The sequence below is a fragment of the Mesocricetus auratus genome, unplaced genomic scaffold (genome assembly GCF_017639785.1).
Source record: "Mesocricetus auratus isolate SY011 unplaced genomic scaffold, BCM_Maur_2.0 Super-Scaffold_100027, whole genome shotgun sequence".
Lineage (NCBI taxonomy): Eukaryota > Metazoa > Chordata > Mammalia > Rodentia > Cricetidae > Mesocricetus > Mesocricetus auratus.
The window spans coordinates 7,698,226-7,710,278 of NW_024429208.1; the positions used below are offsets into that span (position 1 = coordinate 7,698,226).

The 12,053-nt window shown below is 47.0% G+C and overlaps 1 protein-coding gene across 3 annotated transcripts in view; it reads left to right on the plus strand.

The window, feature by feature from the left end:
- Window positions 1–12,053, plus strand: part of Pknox1 (PBX/knotted 1 homeobox 1) — a 39,815-nt gene that overhangs the window by 21,492 nt on the left and 6,270 nt on the right. For 2 of the 3 annotated variants that reach the window (XM_040732192.1, XM_040732191.1), the window contains 7 exons: window positions 474–601; window positions 2,710–2,881; window positions 4,290–4,460; window positions 6,724–6,823; window positions 8,227–8,324; window positions 9,827–9,955; window positions 11,347–11,423. In XM_040732192.1, the coding sequence (XP_040588126.1) occupies window positions 474–601; window positions 2,710–2,881; window positions 4,290–4,460; window positions 6,724–6,823; window positions 8,227–8,324; window positions 9,827–9,955; window positions 11,347–11,423 (875 nt within the window). The remainder of the gene's footprint in view (window positions 1–473; window positions 602–2,709; window positions 2,882–4,289; window positions 4,461–6,723; window positions 6,824–8,226; window positions 8,325–9,826; window positions 9,956–11,346; window positions 11,424–12,053) is intronic. The other variant, XM_040732193.1, reaches the window with a different exon arrangement.

The window sequence follows — 12,053 nt, forward strand, 5'->3', positions numbered from 1 at the left end:
GTGATGGCTTAAAAACCCTCTCAATTCTTTTTGTTGTTGTTGTTTTGTTGTTGTATGTGTGGTTTTTTGAGGACAGGGTTTCTCTGTCTAATGCTCCTGGCTGTCCTGGCATGTGCTTTGTAGTCCAGATTCTCCTGCCCCTGCCTCCTGAGTGCTGGATTAAAGGCATTTCTCTGTGTAACCCTGGCTGTCCTGGAACTCTCTCTGTAGACCAGGCTGGCCTCAAACTCAGAGATCTGCCTGCCTCTCCTTCCTGAGTACTAGATTTAAAGGTGTGGCTGCCACCACCTGGCATCGTCTCACTTCTTAGTGAGTTAGAAATTTGGCCTCTATGTTGCCTGCTGGTGGAACTTGAGAGATTGAAAGGAGTTTTCCTGCTAGTGTTCTTTGTGTTGTTATTGGCAATTATATAATCTTCCAGCTGCAGTAGCACTTTACATTTTGTCTTTTGTAACAAATTTTCTCCTTTACAGATGCAGGTGGTAACAGAGTTAAAAACAGAGCAAGATCCCAACTGCTCTGACCCGGATGCAGAAGGAGTGAGTCCTCCTCCCATCGAGTCTCAGACCCCAATGGATGCTGACAAGCAGGCCATTTATAGGTAGTGCCCGGGTGTGGAGTTTGTGGTTTTCAGAGGACCGGGAGAATGCAAACGTGAAGTGCACCCTAGGACTGGGGTCTAGACTGAGCTGGGAGGAACCATCGGGATATTGCAGCTACTGGGGAAACCTTTTCAGATTGAGATGTTACCTCTAATAATAAAAGAAAAGGTTTATAACATGAATCTATGCTTTGGGTAACCTTTCGGGAAATTCTTCAGGCCAGGCATGGCGGTGCACACTTGGAATATCAGCACTGGAGACAGAGAATCCAAAGCCAGTTGCAGGCTAGTCTGGGTTACATAACAAGACTCTAAAAGGGAAAGGGGTCTTGAGATGGGCTGGGAAGGAAAACACTTGTCATGTAAAATAATGACCTGAGTTTGATTTCTGGAACCCACAGAAAGTGGAGAGAAGTCTACAAAATTGTCCTCTGACCTCCACATATGCAGCTCTAGAAATTGTCATTTTGCTCTGTAGACCTCAGCTACCCAGGTATCTCCTGAATGAGGTCATGTCCTGCTGTCTGGACCTCAGCTACCCTGGGCATCTAAGTGAGAACTCACTTCAGTTATGTAATAACTCCTTGAAATCTTTTCTTTCCTGGATTCTCTCACAAAATGTTTTAAGCCGTGAAACTGTAATATGGAATCTGCTGGGGCTTTGTTCCTTTTTTGAGACTGAAGAATATTTCACTGTGTATAATTATCTATTTGAGCTGCTTCATCCTTTTTTTTTTTTTTTTTTTTTTTCTTGAGATGGGGTCTCTCTTTATAGCCCTGTCCTGGAACTCACTTTGTAGATGGAGCTGGCCTTGAACTCACAGAGACCCGCCTGTCTGTGCCTGCCAGCTGCTAGGATTAAAGGTGCCTCCACCCGGCCATGCCTTCTCGGTTCAGCTGTCAGTGTGAAGGGGCGTGGAGATGCAGATCTAGCTGCTCACAGTATGTTAGAAGCCTTGCTCATGGTTGTCAGACTAGAAGCAGCAGCGTATGTGTTTCTCAGACAGGGGTGAGTCCGTGCAGTGTGTGACACTCTGCAATGAAAGGAAGGAATGTGGCTGCATGCGGTGTCTTGCGTGAATCCCAGCTGCCTTATGCTGATGGAGGAAGCCCTTCTCAGAAGGCCTGCGTTTTGTGTAATTGCCTATACATAACACCAAGAGAAAATTTGACAATGATGACCCCTGCTGGGTCTAGGGATTCCAGCATGCACCCAAGGGAGAAAAAGAGGGCTTGGGGTGATGCTGTGACTAAGACACACATAAAAGGATCTAAGCGCCAAGAATAGTCCATTTTATTGTTGGCTAGTTCACAGAAAGCAATTGAAATACAGTCCTGGTGGTACATGCTGTAATCCCGCACCTTGGAAAGCTGGGGCAAGAGGAGTGTGAATCAAGGCCAGCAAGGACTCTGCTGAGACCCTCTGTCATAAAATAAACAGCCAACCAATAACAAGAAGAAAATAGTGATCAGGAGTTCATTTAAGTTAAAATTAACCCGATCAAAAATATTTTGCTGGGTGGTGGTGGCACAGGCCTTTAGTTCCAGTAATCAGGAGGCAGAGACAGGCGGATCTCTGTGAGTCTGAGGTCAACCTGGTCTACAGAGGGAGTTCCAGGGCAGCCAGGACTATTATACAGAGAAACCTTGCCTTGAAAAACAAAAAACAAACAAAAGAACCAAAAAATAAAAAGTATTTTATGTGAAACACTTCCACTTAAAATAGTCATGTAGCCATGCCATATAAAGAAATGGGTTAAGAGATTGCTCAGGGGGAGAGAACATGGCTTCTCTTCCAGAGGACCCAGCTTTAGTTCCCAGGAGATCTGATGTCCTCTTCTAACCTCCGTAGTGCACATACATGGAGTAAAAATTAAAAAGAACTTACGAAAACAAGAATCTAGCTGTTTAAAAATCATTCATACAGGCCAGAAAAAATGCATACCTGTGACTTCAGTACTTGGAGGCTGAGGCAGGAGAGCCTAGAGTTAAAAGCCAGCCTGGCCTGTTTAATGGATCTCTATCTGAAAGAGGGTAGAGGGTCATTGGTGCACACATCCTGAGGCCTCCCTGGAGAGATGTGGCACACTTGCTGTCTTTCCCCACAGGCATCCACTATTTCCATTGCTTGCCTTGTTGTTTGAGAAATGTGAGCAGTCCACACAGGGCTCGGAAGGCACAACGTCCGCCAGCTTTGATGTGGACATTGAGAACTTTGTCAGGAAGCAGGAGAAGGATGGGAAGCCGTTCTTCTGTGAAGATCCGGAAACCGACAACCTAGTGAGTAAAGCCCATGCTTGCCCGCCTGCCCGCCCGCCCACCCGCCCGCCCGCCTGCCTGCCTGCCTGACTTTTTATGACCCTGCTCGTGCAGTTTACCTTCCTAGTCTTCTACATTCTAGCTAGTTTTCCCTTCAACAGTCTAACTGATCTGTTTCCTCTGAGGTGGGGGCTCAGTCCTCTCATGGGTGTCTATAAAGACTTCCTGGGGCAGGCTGCTCCTACAGGGTGTCTGTTCCCCTTGTGTTGTGGGTGCAGGTCTAATCTTAGAAACGGGCTCGAAAGAGTCGTCACCTGCAAATCAGCTCCCTCCTGGTGCTAACACCAGCTGCTGTACGTTTTTTCCTGTCCGACCCCATGACAGGGTCTCAGGGACACAGGCAGTGCAGCATCCTTGTCAGGGCACCCCCACTGTCTGCCCCTCCAGTCTGACCCTCTCCCAGATCCAGAGGAGCTCAGAGCACCACAGCAAGGTGTGTTCTCTGGGTTTTGGGAGTGCCTGGAGGCCCGGGCCTTCAGCAGGCTTCATCATCCTTGGGTAAATTGCACTGGCCTTAGCACTGCTGCTTTTGATCTCGTCATGTGTTCAGTCTTGACCACCTGAGAGGTCTCACAGGTGGGCTGTGTTTGACTGTGCCTCATGGGCTCTGAAGTGCCTGTCATTTGAGTAAGGAGCAGAAGTGCTTTGGGTCCTGGCCCATCCCTGGCCTAACTCAGTCGAGGGGACAGGTGTCCTCTACAGGCTGCCCCAGCCCCTCCTCATCTAAGCACAGGATCTAGCAGAGCTCATGTCTGTAGCTCTTGTACTGTCTGAGAACAGCATTAACAATGTAGGTGACTTCATATGCGAGCCTGTGGCTAAGGGACTGGGCCTTGTTCACAACAAGGGGTTCCAGTGACATGGCACTGTTGGCATTGGTGACCCATTGCTAGAGAGACCCATGCTCAACACTTGGTGACTTCATATTAAACAACAGAGGAAATAATAGGAGGAGAACTTAGGGGTCTAGAGCTAGGCAAAGAATTCTTACCCTTGACACCAACAATATGACCCAGAAAAGGCAGAGATGGTGGGTTGAACTTTGAGAACCACCCCTAGGGTAGGTGAATATTGAGATGGGGTAGAGCAAGGCTGTAACCCATCATCTGCAAGCCTTGAGCCACGTTCCCAGCACGGCCATGGTGAAGGAGGCACCTTGTTCCTGTGTCTGGCACAGGTGCAGCTGGGCTGGGGCAGAGGCACCAGAGTGCTGGGACACTTTGTATAATTGCTAACACTGCTCCACTTCTGTTACTGGCACTGATGTCCTTTCCAAATAGTAACTAAGAACAGTGTGTGTGACAATGGTGGCTTCTGATAATGGGCACATTATTTCTCACCTAACAGTCCTTATTTTCTCTACCTCTAGATGGTGAAAGCAATCCAGGTCCTGCGTATTCATCTTCTTGAATTGGAAAAGGTTAATGAACTCTGTAAAGATTTCTGTAGTCGGTACATTGCTTGTCTGAAGACAAAAATGAACAGCGAGACCCTCTTGAGTGGGGAGCCTGGGAGCCCTTACTCCCCCGTGCAGTCCCAGGTACTTGCTTTAGGGGCCCGCTGTGGTTCTTATCACTATAGTACTGATCATGCAGCATACACTCCTGAGACTACTGGTGCCTTCAGGATTGCTGGTTGCCTTGATGACAAAAAGTTCTTAGCCCAGTGCCTTAAGTGCATTGCCACTGCTGTGCCACCATCAACACCGCATCGCTGTTCACTGTCATCGTCCCAAAGGACGTCCTGTCCCACTGAAATCCTGACGCGTACTGCACTACCTGGCCCTAGCCCGGCCCCGTGTGTTGTTTTCAGTCTCTGTGAACTGACTACTCTAGGTTCCTCACAGAAGCGGAATCATACAGCATCTGGCTAATTTCAGAACATCCTTAACCCCAGGCAGGGATGGAGCATCATTGTATTTTAACCCCTCTGATGTCTGGTGGCATTTCATCAAGTACTTTATTTGTAGCTCCCTGACAGCAAATGGCACTTTTATGTGCTGATCTGTCATCTGTGCGCCATCTTTGCTAGAAAAGTCTGTCTTTTGTTTATTTTTCAACTTTTATTTCCTTAAGTTTCTGAGTTTTGAAATTCTGTTTGCAAATGTTCACCTGCTTCAGCACCTGTTAGCAGCTCTCCTCCTACTGAACTGCTTCTCCCCCTTTGTCAAAAGCTGTGCGGGTGAGCCTTGCTCGCTGTCTGGTGCTCTGTTCCGTTGATCTGTGTGCCTGAGTGTCCCAGGCCTTAGTCCCTCAGCCCCCGGCAGGTGTCCACACTGAAGAGCTGCTTTGCTCCATGTCTTCAGTTCTCAGAATGGCTTTAGCTCTCTTCTGGTGGCTTTGCCTTTCCATAGAAATTGTCACTGTGCTGTGTAGATCTAGAAAACAAACCTCACTGTGGGTATTGACAGCATTGCAGTTTAGGGGAACTGACATCTTTGCTATGTGACTCTTCAATTGAGAAACGTGCCACGTCTCTGCATTCATTTGCATCTCGGGGCTTTTCCATCAGTGTTTTGTAGTTTTCAGCATAGTGATCCATGCACTTTTAAAAGTACATACAAGTAACCAGGTGTGGTGGCACACGTCTTTAATCCCAGCACTTGGAGGCAGAGGCAGGCAGATCTCTGTGAGTTTAAGATCAGGTCAGACTAGTATACATAGAGAGTTCTAGGACAGCTAGGGCTACACAGTGAGACCCTATCTCAAACAAAGAAACAAAATTACACACGTGTATATCTTTGAATGACTGTAGTTGGACTGTGGTTTTAAAGATTCATTTGGTTTTAGATGTATGAGTGTTACCTTCATGAGTGTGTGTGTACCTTGTCAGGTGCCTGAGGTAGTCGGCAGAAGGTATCAACCTCCCTGGAACTGGAGTTTCCTACAGTTGTGAGCTGCCATGTAGTACCTGGGAACCAAGCCTGGTCCTCTGTGAGAGCCCCATGTGCTTTTAACTGCTGTACTTTTTGGGTTTTGTGTTCATTGCTAGTCTGCAGAAAAGCAGTTCATTTTTAATGTGCCGCAGAAACATTCTTAAAAAAAATCATGCAAAGTCAAGTGTTTCTGTGAGTAGATGTCAGCTGCAGAACGTAGTGGATGACATTTTGACACTCCATGTGTGTGTGGGGGGGGGGGCTTTGGTAGTGCTCACCCTCTGTTCCTCCCTCACCCTTTTCCCCGCCCCTCAGAGCCCCTCTACCAGTTGGTGTTTGTTCTCATAGCCTGTGACCTGATGAATTCATTTCTCTGTGGTGAGTTAGCTGTTTAGTTGGTCCATTCCCTGTACAAACAGGAACAACTCTATTTGCCCCCTTTCTGACCTCTCGGCATGTCTTCCCTTTTCTTGCCTGATTGCATTGGCTGACTAAGTGTGAGGACAGACTTCCTTCTCTTGTCCCTGGTCACTTCTGGTGCCTCCAAGCCTGAGGTGTCAGCCTTCGTGTGTTCATTCTGTCATGAAGTCTGGCTATGAAGAACCATTACCTGAGCCAAATGTAGGAGGAAGTTGGGATTGAAGTTGGGTCTTTCTGCTCACCTCCTGGCCTTGGACAGCAGGAGGACAGCCACACACTGCGCACACAGCCACCTGTGGGTCATCATAGCCACTGTGGCTGGTTTTGCATCTCTCTAGTTCTCATATAGGACACTTGCTTTCTGAAAACTTGTCAACTGAGTCTGCTCTGTGTCCCTGGCCTCCCTTGCCTTATTAATAGCAGCATCGTGATATCGCTTCCTTTGAAGTTTTGAACATGGTTTTTCTGTGTTCTAATAATTCCATGATGTGTGTGTTCTGACATTCAGCAGATTCAAAGCGCCATCACAGGCACGCTCAGCCCCCAGGGAATCGTGGTGCCAGCATCAGCCCTGCAACAGGGAAATGTAACCATGACAACAGTGGCAGGTAGGACCACCTAAAAATGGACACTTTTTCCATGAGCTTTTGCAGAAAACATCTAATACTTTATAATGAGCTCATACATAAATGCCTTTTAACATGTTTCCTTCTTCTTTTACTCAGTGCCAGTCACTGATATAATAGTGCTAGAGCCCAGAGCAGTTAAACACCTGCTTCTTACTGATTCCCATGACTATGTTGTGCAGGTTATATTTTCCTATCAAGCATTTGGGGAAAAGGTTTTATGTAGGAATTAACTCTGTATAGCAAGGGGCTAGAGAGGTGGCTGAGCCGTTAAGAGCACATACACACACACACACACTTAAAATAAAGTAAAAATAGAAAAGAGATGGGTAATGCTGGCACACGCCTTTAATACCAGCTTGGGGAGGCAGAGACGGGTGGATCTATGTGAACTTGAGGAGAGCCTGGTCTACAAAGTTAGTTCCCTGACAGCTAACTTTGTTACACAGAGAAGCTTTATGTTGAAAAACCAAAAAAAGAAAGAGAAGAAAGGAAAAGAAAAGACAGAGCAAAAATTAATTATGATTTCAAATAACATTCATGTGTGTGCATCACAGCATGGGTGTGGTCAGAAGACAGCTTGTAGGAGGCAGTTCTGCTCCCACCACGTGGGTTGGGAGGGATCAAACTCAGGTTATCCAGGCTTGGTAGCAGCAAGCACCTTTACCTGCTGAGCCATCCTACTAATTTCTAGTTTTTAGTTGTGCTATTCATAGGACCTGGAAACGACCTACTATTATAAATTGGTAGTGCCAATCAAGGAGAAATACTGCCTTATTCTTAATGTTATTTTTATAGCAAAACCATTATAGGAAGGGGTCAGGTAATGCCTTTTCTGCTCTGTAGAATATTGCAAATATAAGAATCAATAAATGGGACAGGTGTGTGGGGAGTAGTAGACATGTACTCTGCATTTCTCACAGAGCGGTGCAAGGGGACAAGAGAACTGTTGCTAAGAAACATAACAGTGTGGTGATGCACACGGAGGCAGAGGCAGGTGGAGCTCAGTGAGCTCAAGGGCAGCTAGGGCTACATGGAGAGACCCTGTACCCAAACAAACAAGCGAGAAAGAAAAACAGACAGGACACTAAAGTGAAGGTGCTGTTATCAAGTGTCTTTAGCTGTAGGAAAAGGAAAGCAGACACAAGCAAAAGGAAAGGGACCTGCCAAGTCCCCAGTGACAAGGGCAGGTGCCATGCAGGCCAGAATTGGTATGATAATTTGTTTGACCACGTAGTTTGCAAAGTATTGTTGACCATTTGAAATGGTTAAAAGGCTCACCCAACAGGCTTTTCATTTCTTCCATAAGCCTATCAGGAAGAACGTCTTTAAATCATTAAGACTTAAAAGTAGTTTAATATTTGAATTCTCTTTTCCTTTTTGAGGTGGCACAGTGTACCAGCCTGTCACCGTCGTCACTCCACAAGGTCAAGTGGTCACACAGGCATTGTCTCCAGGGACAATTAGGATCCAGAACTCCCAGGTGTGTGATGTCCTCTAGGACTTGTGATGAGTACTGCCTAGGTGGGGTACAGTGAAGCCCCTTCTTTGTGACCGCCATTGGTTGTCAAGTAGCCTTTAGCCGGTTTGTTTCTTTTCATGCTTCCTCTTCCTTATTGTGGAAATTGACAAAATTCAGAGCAGTCTGAGGCACCAGGGAAGCTTTTCACAACCCCAGAAGTAGCCATGGCCATGGCGTCCATCCGCCGTGTCTGCATATCAAGACTGTAGATACAGAACAAGCAGGCAGATTTCAGAACCACAAAGCCCAGACTGTACCCTTAGCCTGAAGCTGCACCCCAGGCTTTAGAATCACCCCCCTGCTTTGCGTCCCCAGCGAGACTGGGGTGCTTTGTTGAGGCCAGGCTCTGGGTGTGTGCAGTAGCAATTCTTGTCTCCCACCTTCAGGTGTTTGGCTCTTCAAACAAAAGGTAACCTGTGGCATATTGTGGCCAAGGTCATTCTGCAGTCCTGTTCCTTTGAAGTCAAACAGGAAGTTGGGTCTCCTGGGCTCGAAGACCCTCTGAGTTCTAGAAACATGAATTTTTTACTTTGAATAACTGAATGCAAGGTTTAAAGTATAGTTTTTCTTTGTGGATGTTGAATCACTTTGTGAGGTCTCTGTCCATGTCCTTATCAAGGACTCTCATGTCTAGCCTGGAGTGTGACTGTTGTCTTAAAGGAAGAGCTGCAGTGGTTCTCAGTGGCGTGGTAGTCTGGGGCTGCCATCTCTCTATGAAGGTTCAGGGACAACACTAGAGGAAAAGATGCAGGTGCCCCTGGCATAGGTGGGGCTTCAGAGACTTACCGAGTGCGTGACTGCTCAGGCTCAAGCCCACACAGGGGAGAGCTGGACCTCACTAATGCTGCCCTTGTCTCCCTCCCAGCTTTCTTCCCTTGTGGTTTCCATGTAAATATTTGTAACAAAAGAGCCATGTCCAATTACTGACTAGTTTTCTAGGACTGAGTTTTGCTTTTTTAGTTTTTGTTTATTTTTTGTTTTTTGTTTTTCAAGACACTTTCTTTGGGTAACAGATCTGGCTGTCCTGGATCTCATTCTGTAGACCAAACTGGCCTCAAACTCACAGAGATCCCTGGCTGACCTGAAACTCACCATGATCACCCTAAACTTTAGCCCCTTGGTGCACTGCAGTGGCTAAGATCTGTGATTCTGCCTTAGTCTAACTGTGAACAGTTCCTGCCTGGGGGCTGCAGTCAACAGTTGACACAGTTCAGTATGTGGAAGTCATCCCTTAACAGTCTGAAGAGCCTAAGGACTGTAGGGCTTACATGCAGGAAAGGTGGGAGTGAAGACCAAATATGTAGAGCGTGTTATGGTAGCCTCAGGTTAGTCTGTCCATGGTTTCCAAACTCTGTACGGTAAGTAAGCCTGAGAGCCTCGGTGCCTCCTCCGCCTCAAGTTGTAAGCTGCATAATATGTTGTCATTTCAAAGCCTTTCTGACATTGCGTCAACTGTGTGAAAGCTTCAGTTGCAGTTGAATCAAGATCTCAGCATCTTGCATCAAGAGGATGGCTCCTCCAAGAACAAGAGGGGCGTCCTGCCGAAGCATGCCACCAATGTCATGCGGTCCTGGCTCTTTCAGCACATAGGGGTAAGAATGCTGGGATATACCCTGAGTGACCCCAAGACCCTCTCCTGGCTTGTGTCCCCAAGGAAACTGACTTGACTTTGTTTGGCTCAGGTCTAAGTTTGTTATTATACTGTGTCCATAGTGGGGCTTGAGCACAGGTCCCTAATAATGACTTCAAGAAACTTAAAATGCAGCAGGGCTCCCCCGACTGGTGGAAAGGAAGTCAACTAAGCTACTGCCAATTGTGCTTCTTTAGAAACCCCTACTGTGTGATGGGACTGACTGAGAAGGGGGCAAAGGAAGGATGAAGTAGCACTGTTTGTGCGGTGGATCTCGGGGAGCTGCAGTGAATTAAAGGCACATGGGGAAGTTGGGCACAGTGAGGATAGTCAGCACATGACTTACTTAGTGGAAAATGAGAGAGCGAGGCACACAAGTGTGCAGGATGGTGAGGGTTGCCAGCACAGGCGGTGTCAGGTAAAGGACAGGAAGTGACGACCCCTGCAATGGCTGTGATGCAGTGGTCACAGTCCCCACGGAAGTGCTGTGTTGGGTGTGTCTCTTTGTTTTTCGGGTGTCAGTGTGTTATCACACTTCCCTTTAATGAGTTAGTATTTCCCAAACATAAATCCTGCTTATAAGGACCAGTGAGGGCACGGTGCCTTGTTTTCCTGTTCCTTCTTGCCCTCATTTCTTTGCAACACCTAGTTTTTCAAGCAGTGGGGCAGCAGTGACTGCTGTCTGATGTTCTGACTCTGTGCTTTTGTTTCTGACCTCACTTTCTGTGTATTGTTTAGTCGCTGACCACATTCTCGCCACACACTGACAGCTGCTATATACTGTTGGGCATTCTTGATCAGAGAAACATTCTTGCCTGTTTGGTTTTTTAATGATTTATTTATTCTTATTTTCTGTGCATAGATGTTTTGCTTGCATGTATGTCTGTGTGAGGGTGTCAGATCCCTTGGAACTGGAGTTACAGATAGTTGTGAACTGCCAAGTGGATGCTGGGAATTGAGCCCAGGTCCTCTGGAAGAGCAGTCAGTGCTCTTAACCACTGAGCCATCTCTCCAGCCCATTCATTCATTATTTTTTTTTTTAAGACAGGTTTTCTCTAACCAACAAAGTGAGTTCCTGGCTGTCCTAGAACTCACTTTGTTGGCCAGGCTGATCTCAAACTCACAGAGATCCACTTGAGTGCTGGGATTAAAGACCTATGCCACCCCCACCCCTGGCCAGTCCCCTTCATTCTTATCTGAACATGTCTAAAACAATGATATACGAAACAAAAGTCTAGTTGTGCTGAAAACTCTACTGTTATTAGCTTTTCCTCTTGCTTATTTGTATGTATGCATCTTATTTGCCTTTTAAAATTCAAATCCCATTGTGACAGTAACCCTCTTTATTTTTAGCATCCCTACCCAACAGAGGATGAGAAAAAGCAGATTGCTGCTCAGACAAATTTGACACTGCTTCAAGTCAACAACTGGTAAGATGACCTAGTGCTGACACCAAACCTGTTACTATGGCAGAGCCTGGCCTCCCGATGTGCTCTATGCTGCCATCAGAGCGCTGCAGCCAGAGACAGCATGTGCAGGGTATATTGCGTGTTTCCACCTGCAGGGCATGCTACGCTGGTGGGCTCTCTTCTCTCCTTCAGAAATACGCCATGGCCAGGTGTGGTGACGCATGCCTTTAACTCAGCACTCAGAAGGCAGAGGCAGGCGGATCTCTGTGGTTTGAGAGCAGTAGTTCCAGGACAGCCAGGGTTGTTGAGAGATCCCCATCTCAAAACTACGAAACCTAACCCATGCCATCACTTTAGGCCTGCAGCTTGGGGACACAGTCTTGCATGTGTCCCTGCAGTCAGTCATTCTGCAGGCTCATTCTGGAGCCGTTCTTCAGAAAGTCCTGCCCAGAGAGACCACCATGTTTACAAGTGAAACACCCTCTGCTAAGCTTGGGCCACACTGTGGGAGATAGTTGAGCCCTGGGCGTATGTTCCTGTTGTGAGAACCACCGGCACCCATCAGAGTGGTGTACATGTAGGGTGCTATCGTATGCCGGTGGTCAGTCACTTGTCTCCATTTCACTGGGTTCAGATGGAAAACAGTCTTAG